This window comes from Osmerus mordax, chromosome 20 (genome assembly GCF_038355195.1).
Source record: "Osmerus mordax isolate fOsmMor3 chromosome 20, fOsmMor3.pri, whole genome shotgun sequence".
Lineage (NCBI taxonomy): Eukaryota > Metazoa > Chordata > Actinopteri > Osmeriformes > Osmeridae > Osmerus > Osmerus mordax.
The window spans coordinates 12,877,666-12,893,804 of NC_090069.1; the positions used below are offsets into that span (position 1 = coordinate 12,877,666).

The 16,139-nt window shown below is 42.3% G+C and overlaps 1 protein-coding gene and 1 non-coding gene across 2 annotated transcripts in view; both read right to left on the reverse strand.

The window, feature by feature from the left end:
* Positions 1 to 15,514, reverse strand: part of prrc2b (proline-rich coiled-coil 2B) — a 65,998-nt gene extending 50,484 nt beyond the window's left edge. The window contains exons 1-13 of the mRNA XM_067257924.1: positions 15,387 to 15,514; positions 12,668 to 12,846; positions 12,276 to 12,453; positions 10,771 to 10,873; positions 10,544 to 10,607; positions 10,277 to 10,420; positions 9,710 to 10,044; positions 9,399 to 9,520; positions 9,060 to 9,223; positions 5,325 to 5,412; positions 5,025 to 5,181; positions 4,130 to 4,496; positions 3,806 to 3,990 (exon numbers count right to left, since the gene is read on the reverse strand). Of these exons, the coding sequence (XP_067114025.1) occupies positions 3,806 to 3,990; positions 4,130 to 4,496; positions 5,025 to 5,181; positions 5,325 to 5,412; positions 9,060 to 9,223; positions 9,399 to 9,520; positions 9,710 to 10,044; positions 10,277 to 10,420; positions 10,544 to 10,607; positions 10,771 to 10,873; positions 12,276 to 12,453; positions 12,668 to 12,782 (2,022 nt within the window). The 5' untranslated portion in view covers positions 12,783 to 12,846; positions 15,387 to 15,514. The remainder of the gene's footprint in view (positions 1 to 3,805; positions 3,991 to 4,129; positions 4,497 to 5,024; positions 5,182 to 5,324; positions 5,413 to 9,059; positions 9,224 to 9,398; positions 9,521 to 9,709; positions 10,045 to 10,276; positions 10,421 to 10,543; positions 10,608 to 10,770; positions 10,874 to 12,275; positions 12,454 to 12,667; positions 12,847 to 15,386) is intronic.
* LOC136964774 (U5 spliceosomal RNA) lies at positions 11,252 to 11,364 on the reverse strand. The gene has a single exon (XR_010879225.1). It is a non-coding gene; the product is annotated as a U5 spliceosomal RNA (small nuclear RNA).
* Positions 15,515 to 16,139: the final 625 nt, after the last annotated feature.

Genomic DNA, 16,139 nt, shown 5'->3' on the forward strand with positions numbered 1-16,139 from the left:
AAAAACACAGCAAATGAAGTAAAATGCAGCACAAAAGTATGATGCAAGGGTATGTGAAATCACCAACACGTGACTAAGGACACGATTTATTGTAAATGGCTAAAACGTCCATTCTCGTCATGAGATTGACTCCTGCCCATGCATTTACAGTAACGTTTTGTCCTAAGCAGGCATTAAACTGACCTAATATACTCTATTAAGAACAGTGTATTTACATTACACTAGAATGTGTCAGTAAGCAACATCATTTTTCTTATGCGTAGACTAACGTTACATGCCGCAATCCTTACAAAACCTGACAACATTTTCATTGTCAAACACAAGCCATTCCCGACCAGTCAGCCATTTGGCATTACATTTTCGTTTCTCTAGTGCTATCAATATCCTCATCCCCTGCCTCGTTCCTCTTCTCGCCCCCAGAAGTTTGTCCTAACCACCGCCGCATTAAGTTAACTTTTTACTTTACTACTCTAGCTAGCTCTTATTACCTCCTATGATCCGCTACGCTTCGTTTTACTTCTTCCTTGTGTTGTTTTCTGGTGGACGCGCCGTTAGTTTCCACGGTTTCTCGCGCCGGTTTCACTTCAACTGCACGCAGCCAATGGGCGTATAAAACGTTATCACGTAGCATTACGGCACAGTGTTCATGGGAAACTTAGGAAGTACTGCCAGGGGGATAAATGACCGAGAACCATGCCGAGAACAGAGCCTTATGTATCATTCATGTAATGCCTCATGTATCACCGGCCAAACTGGCTAGTGAGTTTTTATTAACACCCGCCAAAATGAATTTTAACCCGCATGTGGCGGGTTGGCCACATGTTAATTTAGAACCCTGGCTGTCACACAAACCATGTGCTGTCTGCTAACATGGCTGGTCAGGTATTGTTTTCGAAAATTGTCGGTGCCTCTGTAAAAATATCCACCTTTGTCTGCTTTAGACGGGAACATACGACAGACGACACAGTGCATCTTTGTTCCACAAAAAAAAGTTGCTTCCGTTTGAGCTCGTAGCTCTACTTTGCTGCCATCTTCACTTTATTGTCTCGCGCCAAATAAAATCGAGATTAGAGAATTACAATTTGACAACCAGTCGTCACTCGCTACTCAACTCTTGATTTGCCAACTGTGCGCCCCACGAGCTGCAAAGTTATTCATGCATTTAGCAGATAGCAAAGCATATGAAGGATGTTAACTTTTACAATGCGAAAAAAAAAATCAATAATTTGCAGTGGCCCGATCGGGCCAGTGAGTTGCTAGTTTAACTGTCCCGACGTAACTTTTTACTGGCCCCGGGCCATCGTTATTGTCGAGCCCTAAGGAGATGAATTTTAAAAGATTTCCACAAGTTTTCACTGTACAGGAAAATCCACCATGGCAGACCTTATGGGTCCTTGAGGCTTTTTTGTTCCCCATGAGAAATAAGGCATGTACACCAAGTTTCAGAAGAATTGGAGAAATGGGGTAGAAATGCCATCACTTTAGGGCGTGGCCTGTGGCACCCCCTACAGTCGAATGTGTCCCATATTTGGTGTGGGGGTACCCACTTGGATGTAGTATCAATGTGGCAAATTAGAAAATTTATGACTAGGGACTTTGAGATATTGGGGCGCAAGGAGAAGAATAAATAATAATGATAAGAAGAAGAAGAAGAAGAAGAAGGACTACGGTCGTAAATGCAGTGTTACAGCCTGTACAGGGAATGCTGACACTTTTCAGAGTCTTCCCAAGGAACCAAACACTCGACTGGCTGTGATGTTTGTCTATGAGAAGATCCCTGTGCAGTTCGACCCACAAAAGCGTCTACTAAATGAATAAATGTAAATTACACATTTTCTTGAACCATTTCACCGAGGAAAGTTTTGAAAACCTGGGACAATGTAAAGCAGGATTTGCTATGAAGCTGTTCCTGAAAAGAAGTGCTGTTCCGACCTTATGTCCATCACAGACGCAAGCTGTAGTATGACGTTGTCGCTAACAGATATTAGCAATGCTAACGTATCCTGCCTGTATCTAGCATTGGTAGAATGTGTGATGATTTAGCCTAGTTTATTGGCAATCGGGCTAACGTTATTTCATGTTCCTGACTTTCATTCAAATAAATAACCTGTGTTGTCATGTAAATCTACAATTCAAGATGCATGTTTGTCCAGATCTATTTTTCAGCAAGACAGCTAGAGCTAACTTAAGGTGAGTTGAATCACGATAGTTTGTTTGCTAAGCTGTAGTGCTAACGTTACCCACCTGTCGATCCTGTTTGCTTTGACAACAGAAGTGGAAACAACTAACATAATCATTTTAAATGATATCTACTGTATTTTCCACACTATAGGGCGCACTGGATTATAAGGCGCACTGCCAATGAATGGTCCATTTTCTATCTTTTTTCATATATAAAGCGCACCGGACTATAAGGCACATTAAGCGAAACAAAACAATCAGATAAGTCAGTCAGTTCACAATAACTCAACATTGTTCAAACGTTAATGAGCGTTCATTAATGTTGAATTCTCTCGCAGCTGCTCTATTCCCATGTTCTACTGCGTGACTGATAGCCTTGAGTATGAAGTCCGCGTCGTAAGCGTCTCTTGACAGGTGCCATTTTGGGGTCCTTATACACACACACACACACACACACTAATATTATGGTGAAGCAGAGTATGTATTACTCCGCGACGCTCCTGACTACGGTAGCCGTAATGCTGCAAGCGGAGCGGCTTTGTAGTTTCCCAAAGGTCGTACTAAAACATTTTGACAGAGCGCCGTGTACCACACAAAATCGCTTAGAGGTCAGTAAGCACAACCAGAATTAATCCATATATAAGGCACTCCGGATTATAAGGCGCACTGTCGTTTTTTTTAGAAAATTCAAGGCTTTTAAGTGCGCCTCATAGTCCGGAAAATACAGTAGTCAATCTGTTGAAAACAGTGTTGTGTAGACACAATAGATGTATTTGTACGTTTTTATTTCAAGTCTCCACCTTCCATGTTTCAATGAGTGCTGTTGGCCGTGTTGCGTCTTTGCTCGCAGCTTCACTCGTTGTAAACCAACAAATCAGCGCACAGATCATCTATTCATGAGCATACCATAAAAGTAGAAAAACTAGCGTTCAAATTCACTGGAAGCATCAGAACAGCACCCGGGCCATTTTCAGCCCAACCAATGTTACATACCCTATTCGGAAACCTTAAGGAACAGTGTGAAATACCCCCAAAAAAACTGTCAATCACCCCTTTAAAAGAATCTAAGAAAACACTTTGAATCTGTGTAGACTACTGCTTAATAGTCTTATTATTGTCATTTGGTGACAACTGCTCATATACTGTAAGCCTAAATAAGTATATTTATTATCTTTAACAAAGGTTTAATGTTATTTCACAAGTTTCAAAAAGTGCCACCAATGTTTTTTAAATGCCCCTGGATTTCAGTCAGTGGAGTAAAATTTTCCCCTACAAAATATGTAAATGTCCTACCGTGTCTAGTGTTGCCAATTGAACAACTGTCGCTAGATTTCACGATTTTTCTCCCTCGCTAACAACAAAGTCTCATCTAGCGACAAACCCAGCAACTTTTAGTGACTTCAGAGAGCCACCAATGACTTCTGGTGAGATTTCTTTGGCAAAACTGTGCTTGTCAGCGTCCGACTCTGCATGGGTACCAGGTACTACCGTAACTTCTGGTATCATACGTTTTTTCATACGGAGTATCTTTTTTTGTGACACTACTATAGAGAGGGATTAGGCGGAGATTAGTAAATAAGGTACTTGAGGGGCCTGAGAAAAGTGTGAAATGGCGTTGTCGTACCTGCTGCTGGTGCTGCTTTTGGAAGCGGGGAGGAAGGGGCTTGGGTGGTTGGTGGCGACCATAGTCGGCCAAGGGAGAAGTGGGCTCGGGGAAATCATCCTCACTGCGGTAGGCAGGTAAGCCCTGGGGTGCTTCATCTCTGTAGTCCTGGCCGGGGGAATATTCCTGGGGATAGTCACAAGGGTCTGAAAGGGGGAGAGCATAGAGACGTTAAAGACTAACAAGTTTCTAAAAGCACCATTTTAAGCAGTAGTTACTTTCTTTAACCCATCTTAATCATTACGGCAGATAAACAGATACACAGACCAACATAGGTAATTATACCTTTCGTCCCGTACTGCCAGCTCTCCTGGTGACTTTTGCTTGGCTCCCTCCCAGGGGAGAGTGCCAGCTCCTTGCCCTCTGTCTCCTTCCCTTCATCCTCAGACCTCAAGACCTGCCTCTCTGTCTTTCCAAACTTCTCGTCCAGTTTCTTGAGTTTCTCTGCGCATGCAGCCAGTCTTTCCTCACGGGCCCGTCTCTCCTCCTCCTCACGGCGCCTGCGTGCCCTCTCCACTGCCTCAGAGAGCTCAGGCGACACAAACTTTGCCCTAGGTGGAGCCTGATTCTGGGGCTGGCGCTGAACCTCTTCCTGGTCATCAAGGGTTTCACCCTGGTGGATCGTCCCTGACCCAGAGCTCTTTTGCTGGGACTGGAGAAAGTATAGTAGAAGGGGGTTGGGTATTAACCAGCATGGTACAGGGGGAAATTATGGCTACACTGGTATTAAAATAGTGAACTATAAGAGCTATACAATTTGTGGCTCAGTGTCCCTCTTAGGCAATATTAGTCTGGCATAAAACACAGCATAGTCCAAGGAAAGATGTGATTCTATGATTTATATTCCCATCAGTTTCTCTGTCTTGCTGTTCAGGGGCTCATAATTAATATCCACTGCTCCAGCATCACCCTAGTTACTTTTGAGTGAATTTGTGAAGCAAACATTCACAGACACAATTAATTCAAAGTGATGAAGGGAGCCGACATTTTCTGCTTGCTTTTCATCTAGAATCGTACTCCACAGCAACCAAAACGTTATGCCCTCTATATCTTTAGCCTACCAAGACATCTGGGGGACATTTCAATCAAGTTAAGAAAAGACTAACGTAGCAACAGTTTATTAGGTAGGTTTCAAAAATAGTTCTGAGGGCTATTGGTGGTTTTTAGTTGGTGGTCTTACTTGGGCCTCAGTGTATGGGAACCTGCCATTGGTCTTCTTGTGAGCCAGTGAATCCCGGTGGTATAGGTAAACCTCCTCATCTGTGCCATCCTGGGGGTAAGCCCCCTCCCCCGAACTGAGGGATGACTGGCGCTCCCGGTGTTTCTCCCACTCAGGCCTGGATACAAACACATAACATGGCTGTTAAAAACACCACTGCCACACTGTGGGTCATTGATTTTAAGTTCACAACCCACAATGAGATCATGCTCAATTTAATCACTAGTCAATTTACAATGCTAGACAGCAGAGAGATCTTACCACATCTGGTTCTTCTCAATTGTAGAGTGGTCTTCCTCATCGTCACTGAATTTGAGTTTCTCGCTGTAATCCACTTCTTCATGGAGACCTAAGAGGCAGAGGGAAATTATGCTATCAGGGGTTAAAGTGAAAAAAAATCCTGAGCCAGAACTTTGAGGGGATGGAGAGAAACGCTTTTTTGTTTTCTGCTAGTTTTCTACACAGGGTGACCAGTGGCTAAGAAATTGTGAATGACAAGTTATGTTCCTTAATAAATGTGCACAAACGTATTTCTAAGTCGCAGACATGGTCAGTCATAGACAACGGTGTGTCAGCTGTAACAGTTGGTCCCGGCAACGTCGTGGTAAGTTTGAGTGCACGGGCAGCGGCTCTATGAACGGGGTCTAACTCATGACGAGCAAGCACTTTTTGTAATTTATCTATGGGTAGGACATCACCCCATGCTTCATGAATTTGCGCTCCATGCTTTCACCGACAATGCTAACGTGATGTATGGATCTCATTCACACTGTTGCCATGACCCGCCCTGCTCTGCTTCTGATAGGTTTGTAACGTTAGTTATAGCTGTGTTCCTCTCACATGATGGTAGGGGAAATCAATTGACTTAAATATTAAACCGCATGCAAGTTCCAAATTTTTTGTTCTCATGGTCGTACGCAGGACATCCGGCACGGTGCCAGAATACTTTAAGCCCTGTGCTATCCTTTGGTGCTTGATATTGAATTTGAGGTTTTATGTGAAATTAATGTGTTTGAGTGTGGTGTGATCTGTAAGGCTCCTGTGTCAAACTTAGTGTTATCAAAAATATGAATTTTTCGATACATATCGATTCTGAATATTTGAAACGGTTTCAATACTCATTTTCCGCACTACCAATACTCCAGCTGCTCCACTTTTCGCTCCCTCTTCTCTCTGAGAGCAAGGAGACACACACACACCGCTGCTGCCCACATAGCCCCGCTTCCTCTCACTCACTCACAGTGCTGTCTTCTTCTCGTCACTCGTCTAATTTTCTCCAGTTGTTATGGTATTAGCTCACTACGATGGCAAGTGCAAAGCATCCGCGACCAGTTTTGGTTGACAAAGAAAACAGCAGGAGTGCTGTCTGTAAATACTTCGCATTTGAGGCAAATGAACACAGAAAGGCAAAAGCTACATAGCACAGCAAGCCCATATGCAAACGATGCTACAGAGCAGTGCTAACGAAAGGTGCACAACAAACTTAGCAAAGCACCGGAAAGGACCGACACGCTGACCTCTATAAAGAAATTAGAGGTTGATGACAGCTCTGAGTTTCGGTTGATAGGAAAATACTTTCACTACGGCAAGAAGTAAATTAACTTGGATGTTGTTGTGCTTAGCGCACAGTTCTATTAACTATTACATTTCTTTAATTAGAGGAGTTATTTTTAAAGGCCTGATCTAAAGAGAAAATAAACTAATGTTTCTAAAAAAAAGTGTGATATCTCTCTCTCATAGTATCAGCTCGACCCATTATTGTTAGTGTTTACAACAGTCATTCTGATGTTCTCGGCTACTAACCAAGGAAAGAAAAGTCGTCATGTTATAGCCTTTTTATTAGTGCTGTCAAACGATTAAAATATTTAATCGCATTAATGTCATAGTTAACTCGCAATTAATCACACATTTTTATCTATGCTAAATGTCCCTTGATTTATTTTTGTCCCATTATTTTTCGTCCTCCACAACGTTAACAGGCCTACATTTAGCTATGGCTGTAGTACGTTTGTTCTTAGTTGTGGTATCCACATGCTTCTGTCTGAAGTCATCCATTGTCGCCTGGCTTTGATGACAAAATGACAAAAGACACATCACTTTGGTCTCGTCAATGGAAACATTTGGCAACTTTTTTAAAGTAAACTTTTCATTCAGAATCTTATTGGCATCCATTTTGGCGTCTCGCGCTCGCCATCCACTCAAAACGTAACGTTAGCCTACTACTCTTTGGCCGGCTCGCAAGCCCAAACAAGTGTGCGGCGTGCCTGTTTTGTTTCCGGTCTAGCTAGATCCGGTGTGGTGTTGTAGTATTTCTAACGTTACTAGTTGTTGCAACAGCATGTGAAAAAAACTACAAAGTTTGCTCAGCCAAAAAGAACATTAATCTCTCAATTAAAAAAATGTACGCCGTTAAAATGGGTTTGCGTTAACGCTGTTATAACGCGTTTAACTTGACAGCCCTACTTTTCATATTTATCTTCGTATAATCATTATGCCATCAATGTTGTTATTATTATTCCCTGTGGTATCGAAAATGGTATCGCATATCGATATTTTTCAAGGTATTGTATCGAAGTTAGAAATTACAGTATCGTGACAACACTAGTCCAATTGTCATTCTGTGACTAACTGTAGCTGCTTACAGGATGCAGGTGGTTGGACAATTAAGCTGAGTTAAGGGTTGTAAGAGTTAATTGATCAATGGAGCAGTCGTTGTGGTCGGACAGATATATATCAGAACAGTATAGATAGTATTACTCTTCGTGATGACCCTACAAGGGAAATTCAACATTTAAGATATGGACATTTCCTGGTGTTTATCATGTGATGACCTGCTAAGGGGTGATTTTAGGGGAAACCAGAGACTAAGTGAGACAATTGGTCTGAGGGTTAAGGATGGTTCAACTCTGATTGTACTGAAAGATTGTATTAGGAGTGAGCTAATGATAAGGGCCATAAGCAGTCCCGTTCACCGAGCAGTGAACGGGACTGCACCCGTCTACATCAAGTCTCTCTTGCAGCCTTACACCCCCACCCGTCACCTACGGTCTTCTTCAGACAACCGCCTGGTGGTCCCACCGCTCAAGACCGCCCGGTCCCAACACAAGCTCTTCTCCTGTCTGGCCCCCCAGTGGTGGAATCAACTCCCCACCTCCATCAGAGACACTGACTGTCTCTCCACCTTCAAGAAAAGGCTCAAGACGCACTTGTTCCGGGAGTACAACGGTACTTAGGAATGGTTCGCTTGACCCGATGTTAGTTTCCTCAAGGATCACAATGACTCTTGCTCAGAGACTTGTTGCTCTTGTGGTTAGTGGTAACTGATTTAAAATTGTTGTACTCGCTGTGATATAGTTTTTATTGTTGCTTGTTTTTTTGTTTTTGTTTTTTTTCCACAGGTACACTTGCACTTATAGCAGTTCATGTTGTTTAATTGTAACTTGTTTAACTACATGCTCTTATGGTTCTTCCCTTTGGCACTTACTTTGGTTGTTCACAATGTGTGCTTCATGTTTTGGCTACTCGCAATGTTTTGTGGCTATCTCGTTGTTATGATCAGTGACCTATGCACTTTGTAAAGCTCTCTCTTGGAAGTCGCTTTGGATAAAAGCGTCTGCTAAATGAATAAATGTAAATGTAATGCATATCTGTTCACTGAGTTCATTATGGGGAAGGATGTGACTGACGTACATACGGATTGATTATTGCTTAGAATGACCAGATGTTAAGAGCCTAGGTCTATACAAGACTGTTTTGTGACCAGCATCACTATCCTGAGGCACAACGTGCACTAGTGTGCTGCCTCTTGATAGATGGATCACAAGGATCTTTGTGAAAGATCCTTGTGTATTACGGTATTAATCAATATTTGGTATAACACAGCATCCTGACTATTTTCCTTATACATTTGCAGCAAAAATTCCACCACAGTGCCTAAAACAATAGGTTTTTTAAACATAAAAAAAATAAATACAAATATCGCAGAAAGCTTCTCACCTGCCCAGCCATCCTCACAATCATTGTCAAGTTCATCAAGATCCTTAAGGTCATCTGGGTTGATGATGGTGGGACGGGGAGGTCGTTCGCCAGGACGACGAATGGGGCGGGATGAGGGGCGAGTGGGTCCGCGGATGAAGCGGTTTTCTCGTCTCATCTCACCGCTGGAGGAGCAAATGATAAGCAATGCTTCTTTTTGTCAATCAGCAAAAAAGTATTCCAGTTATATTGTAGTTAAAGAAACACTTCTTTTGTAGAGAAGAAATAGCATCTAACTAGACAAGCCACAGAAAATAGTGAATTGTTTTATGGCACTCCAAAACCATGAGGTCTACTTACTTCACAGGCTCTGGGTTGGGCTGTCTGAAGGTGGGCCTGTTGTCAAAGCGCACTGGGGCCACTACAGTGGCAGGAGGGTGCTCAACAGAGCCTGGGGCATCACGAGTCTGTTTGGGGCACATCTGAAATAAAATATGACAGAGGGTCAAGACCAATACTGCAGGGTTATATTTTTGGCTTTGTGAGCAATGACATGTTGAGTAGAGTAGAGTGTGACATCAGCTGATAAGTCAAGTTGGAATAAAAAGGTAGCTAGGGTAGAATACTGCACAGATACGAGGTGTGTGTGAGGGAGTTCAAGCAGTACTCACAAAGGCAGGCAACATGTCATGGTAGACAGTGGTGGGGGAATGGTGGAGCTGATACTGCAGGGAGGAGGGGGTGGATCTGCGTAAAGGCTGGGCAGGCCGGAGAGAGGGCTCCTTGAGGTCAGGGGATGGGGGGGCTGCAACAACCATTGCAGTAACCAAAGGACTAGCGGAAAGGGGGATGGAGGCAACGGAGGCCGAGGAGGGGTGAGAGGGAGGGGGGGGGGTCGTGGTCTCAGCCACACCGCTGGACTTGCTCTCTGGGTCGGAGGGCAAGGCAGATGGCAGGGACAAGGGCTGAAGGTTCCTTCCTCCACCCTCCCTCCAGCTCGTCACATCTGCAGAAGAAAAAAAAAAAAACATTTTGTGAGAACCCTAGGTTAGCAGAAGCTGACAACTATGTCATTCCATGCTACCAATCACACATAATGAAGGAAAAAATATTTATATGCAAGCGATTTTACCGCTTACCCACAGCAACGTTTTTGCCTGGCCCACAAGCAGACATGCATGAGCAAATAGTAATAATAATAATAATAATAATAATAATAAAAAAGGGGGGGTTCTCACTCTGGGGGCGGAGGCTTGGTCCGGGCCCATACGACGGATCGAAGGCGCTTCTTTCCTTGCCAACCTTGTCCTGTTCCCCGGCTGCCTTCAACGTTGGAAATTCCTCGTGAGAGAAGGGCTGCAGTCGGTTTGAGGCCCTTGAACCTGACAAAGAAGTTGCTGTGGTTAAAAAAAAACAGCAATGGTCTTAGTTAAAGGTGACTGGACACTATAGGTGCAAGAGAAAGAATAAAGCCTTCAGTAATAAGTTTAGTAGGGGGTACTGACCATCTTGTTCGACTGCCTTTCCATTTAGTTGGGCCCATTGCTTTGGTCCACCCGTGTTTGTGCTCTATAAAAATAAATTGAACTCACTCACTGTCAACTTAATGCCTATTAATAAAGACTATAATATCCGGAGGGCTGACTAAATACAATGTTGGAATTTTTTTGTCAAATAAACAGGCATCTTCAAAACATTCAAAATCAAAAAGAAATTCTAATCTTCGGCCCACCTCCTGGCTGGTTGCTGGTGTGGGCTTCTGAAGATTGGAGACAGACTTCTGTAAAGCCAGCTGCGGCTGCAACTCCAGCAGCTGTGTTGTTGATGCAATGGAACTGTGGGGAAAAAAAAAAGAAAGTGTTTTACCATATGCACCACTAAATGTGTGTGTCAGCTACATTGTGAAAACGACACTGGTAACAATTTGGCATGGAGTTATCCGTTTTCATGAGTCATATGTTTTATGTCCTTGTGGCAAACCATTCGTTTGCCTGTTCTTATTCCTGCCACCCACCTACAAAGTGAAACAGACACAGCATCACTAAATCAGACACACACTTACTCTCCAGTTTCTAAAACAGTTGGGAGCACCCACCGAATATTAAGGAGCCCCACAACTACAATTTTATGTTCTAGATTTACAGGGCTCATGTTTTATCTAAAGTTTGCGTGAGATCACCATACCACCATCTCATGTTTTAAACAGTTCAGGAAGCCCCGTCTGAGCAGGGCATCAAAAAAATGGTTGATACTCGTAATGTTCCTCTCCACGTAAGTCTTTAGTAAAAGGAAAAGCCTTGTGCGTGCTGGGGAGAAACCAGAGTGTACTGTGTACTGAAGACTGAAGGAAATGTTTGTTTCTGATTGGCTGGTAGGGGGCGTTTAACTCGAGACACTTCAGTTCCGTATGCCTGAGCCTCGTCCATTTATTGTATATAGCAGGACAAGTTATTTCTTACTTCTCAGCATGAGAAATACTAAGGTGTTGCTAGAGAAATAGCTGAAATGCGTGAGTCTCACAGCCAAAGCGTGAGAATTGAGAGCCCTGGATTTATTTTGCATGCTAGTTAGCTCCCTGTCACGTGACAACGGAGCACAGTGACTAGTAGTGACTGACGGATAATATTAACCAATCTAAAATCTGTTTCGAACGTAAAGATTTTAATTGAAGTTTAATTGGTTACATAATGTTGGATAGATTGGTGGACCGGTCAATGCATCAGCTCACAGCAGGCACATGCTGTGCAGTAGGTTAATTAGCGAGCGTTTTGTAAAGAAATTCAAACAGGTCACAACCATAACGATTATTTGCACTCACAAATACTCACAACTTTTGAGGTCGCACAGACCCAATTTCGGGAGCATACGCGGCAAAATATTTCCCAATTCATCCCTGTAAAACCACTTACACTTTGGAAAACCGAGTGTTCACCTCCAACCACTTAACAGCTCAAAAGCCTGCATCGCCAGCTAACCTTGAGTTAGCTTAGCACAAACACGCCAACCTCTCCACAGACAGTCACTAACCTTGGGCAAGTTCTCATGTACACAAACACAGTCATGCAGCACTTGGCTTTAAGGCACCCATAAACACCTTATGTTGTTCATATTGAAGTAGTGTGATCTAAACTAACACTACTTCAACAACCCTAACTCTACCCACCATTACTCCACATCTTGCCTCTTTATCTCTGGAAATTGTCAATCTTTCATAGTTACCGTCAGACTATAGCCCACCTCTTTTGATCGGGTTGTTCCTGCTTGTTTGCCCATCCTGTTCCGTCTTTGGGAACGATAATCACGTTGGGATCGTTTCCTTTGTTCTCTGACTTCAGACTCGGCAGGTGAGCAGGTGGGGGCATGCGCCGGGCTGCAGCCACTTTGCCAAGACTCTGTAAGCCATGTCGCGGAACTACTGGGAGATGTAGGAAGGGGTGAGAAAGGTAAACAGGGGATGGACAACCGATAACAGACAAAAAAGAGTGGCAGAGAGATGGAGACATGAAATGAAAAACATGGGCGAGTAAATGTATTTTGTGTAAAAGGTATAGCACCCAACCAGTTTTCAATCCCATGCCCATAGATAGTAGCAAAAAGCATGAAAACTTTTGTTAAAGTTTGGCTCTTACCTGTGGTTTTTTGAGTTTCTATAGACTTTCCCTTGTACTTATCAAATAGGCTGAGTGAGGAATACTTGCTTTTTCCATCCTTGGACTTGGTTATTTGCCCCAAACGATCGGACATTGCGATGTAATGTCATCGAGTATGGAAGTTTTTCTTTGCGCCTCTTCCCGTGTGCCTTCTGTGTCTGATTGAGTTAAAACAAACCACATAATTCTAGACAAAATAATGCTGTAATATTCAAATCAACAGTGAAAAGGAGATTTAAACATGTTGATGGTAACTGAATGTTACAACTAAAGATTGGCACATGCTCGAGTTTTTAATTTTTACAGTCAAATGTGGTTAAACTTCATACATATCTTATATACTGTGCTAGCAGACCATTTACTTCAAGCAGCGCAAAAAAGAAAAAGGAACAACAAGGTCAGGCACTTAAGACCATTGATAAAAATCCCTACCCACCAAGCCAAAATGGATACTATCCACCACTGACAACAGGAGTTTAAAGCCACTATTAGGGCCGACCATAGAGAACTGCCAGAGGTGGTAAAACTGAGCATACTCAAGACAGGACTCAAGAGTTAGTTGGTGTATGTGCAAATACTCCTCGGTATCTTACTCTACTTCAAGATTGCTGACAGCCACAGGAAGGCCACGGCACCATACATGTAGGCAAGAACTTAAAAGTAACTGGGCTATCCATTATGCATATTTCCGGTTTCTTTCTGCATTGCTGTGCAATAGCCTACATGCAAGAGTAAAAATAATAAATACTAGTTTAAAAAGTCTGTCCCATTTTGTCATGTTGCGTTAACTAGAAACTTTGCTAATCTTCTGTCACATTCACTAAGCCAACAAGAAAATAAGTAATCTGCAGTCAACTGAAGATAAACCATTGGAAAAGGTTGCAGGGCTAAATTGAGGGAAACAGTTTCCTGACTGTGGGTGTTTGTGTGATAGATTATTATTGCAGAGGTGGGTCTGATATTTTTGGTCATATGTTTTAGTTTGGTTAAATAAACTACCAGTATTTATTTCAGTGTAATTTATGGATTTAAAAACGGCTTACCCTCTGAAGCTGTTATAGGCCTAGTTCGCTGATTGAAGCTATTAGCTATATTAAATTACAGCCCATTGTTGTAACGCCTATAATCTAGAGTCTGCAGCCATTAGAGATTTTGTGTTCTAATGACAGGTAGAAACTTAACATAGCTGAGCTATAAATTGGGTGCCAAAGATTTCAACGTGCTGAGCACCAAGAATCGAAATGGTGACTGACAAAGATGCATGTCCACAAAGACTGCGTCATTCTACTGGATTTGAAGAAAATCCGGTCCGCGGTTCCTAAATAGACCGCAACTACTCACAATACAACATGCAAGGCCTTTCAACCGTTGCTAGCCAACCTTAACTGTGAACGTTTCAAGATGTGCTTATATCGGTAATTGTTATTGCAGGCCTAAATGCAAGACGATAACAGTTTAAAATGGTTACCGTGCCATGTTAGCTAGAGTAGCTTACCTTCCATCGCCATAACCGTCTAGCATAATATAATAATAGTAGTCTTAGCAAATATGTGAGAAGTTTGATGCGTTGACGTCGTTAGCCTAGTTTTTAGTCAGTGCACAATTAAGTACAGTAGAGTAGGCCATTTATGTATTTACAAAACTATCTGGCTATATTGCATTGATAGCTAACTTTATGGTAGGTAGAGCTACACTGCTACAGTAACAGAAGTTTTACACCCCCCCCCCCCCACACACACACACACACACACACACACACACACACACAAAAAGGCTAATTGACTACGCTTAGGCTATGCGAATAGGAATGTAACGTTTTTGTACAGGAATCTGCTCCTTCTTGTTTTGACATTGTAATCACAAAACACCAAACTAGGTCCGTCAATCCATTAGCTAGTTGCTACTTGTTGTCTACACGGTAGCTGATCATGCACCGAGTCTCCAGTGTTGCGCAAGATGAGTGAAAATTAATATGGCAAACGTTTAGTCAAATATTACTTGAAGTCATACACAAACATAAAACGGTTACAACACATTTGCAAAATAGGATTGGTGCAGGTAAACGTAAGATGTGTTTAGCTTTTGACACTGAAAGCACAAAGGCCTGAGTGCTAAGGCTAGCGGGTTACTAACTTACAGCAGTACTAGAGAGCTACAAAGGGGCTAGCTATGCTACTGTAGCCTGCATAGACTGGGTGATTCAACTGGTTAGGTAAACATTGCATTGTTTATGTCAAGGAATAGCCTATCAAATTACAAAAATTTATATACTCGTAAATCACACTTCCATATTAAAATGATACTTACGGACACTTAATTTCGCAAGCTTGATTATGGCTAAAAAGGCTAGCCTAGCTACACAAGGTTGGTAACAACATAGTGGCTCAAAGACAACCTGCTACCTAGCTAGCAATAGCACAGCTGAAGTTAGTCTGAAATTCTAAAATACAGAGCTAGACATTAAATTAAGCATTTAGTCGCACTTCGCAATTCTGCAAGCCCTAGTCTATGACGTCGCGAGTATACAGGAAATATTGCTCAAAGCCATAAAGAGCATTTCAACTAGCAAAACCTATGAAGAAGGCTAAATATGTAAGACAAGGCGATTAAAAATGGCTGCTACTCAGAACAAAGCAACAATAAAACAGGGCAGTCAGATGAGTATCTGCTAAATAAAATGAAAAGCTCCATAGCTTACCAAATGTATGTCTTACTCTTTCTTCTGACTTATTATTGTGATTTATTTCTACAAAGATAATTTATTTCAACGGATGGATGGCGATTGTTCTGCCGATTATATATCTATTTTCCCGTTGACTACTGTTGTTGCAAGACCTACCCGGCCTGAAAATGAAAATCCTTGCTTTAGTCGACTCGACGGGGGCTGTATACGGATGTGACGTATCAAACTGAATCGCGACACCCTCGAAAATCTTAAATATTTTGCTGAAGCTTCAGGTTTATCTCAAAATTATAATTTTTTTATCACTTAAAGAGAACGGCATTCCTTTAACCGAATTTGAAGGTCGGGTGGAAGTAACTCATCTTGCTTACATTTTTACAATCTAATCTCGACAACCCCCTTATGTTGAAAATTAAAAATACATTTGATAAGTGGGTCATGAGGACATTGTTACACAAAGGTAGGACTCTTTTGTCCAAAACCGAGGGATTATATTGTTTAGTCTATCCTGCGAAAATATTAGAGGTACCAAAATCTTTTCTTAAAAAGTACAAATGTTCCTTAAAGTCAGAGTTCCTTAAAATAATATTGGTTGCACAAAACACCCTTAAGAGTTCTCCTAATCTTGGTCTTATATTTAAGGAATCCAGGGTTTCCCGCAGAAAATTGGTTAGTTAAGGTGGTAGGGTGGGGTTTGCGGTCAGACCGGAGTGGGTGGGGGGGAGTTTGTGCAATAGACTATTGCGATAACGGCGGATATCGATATTT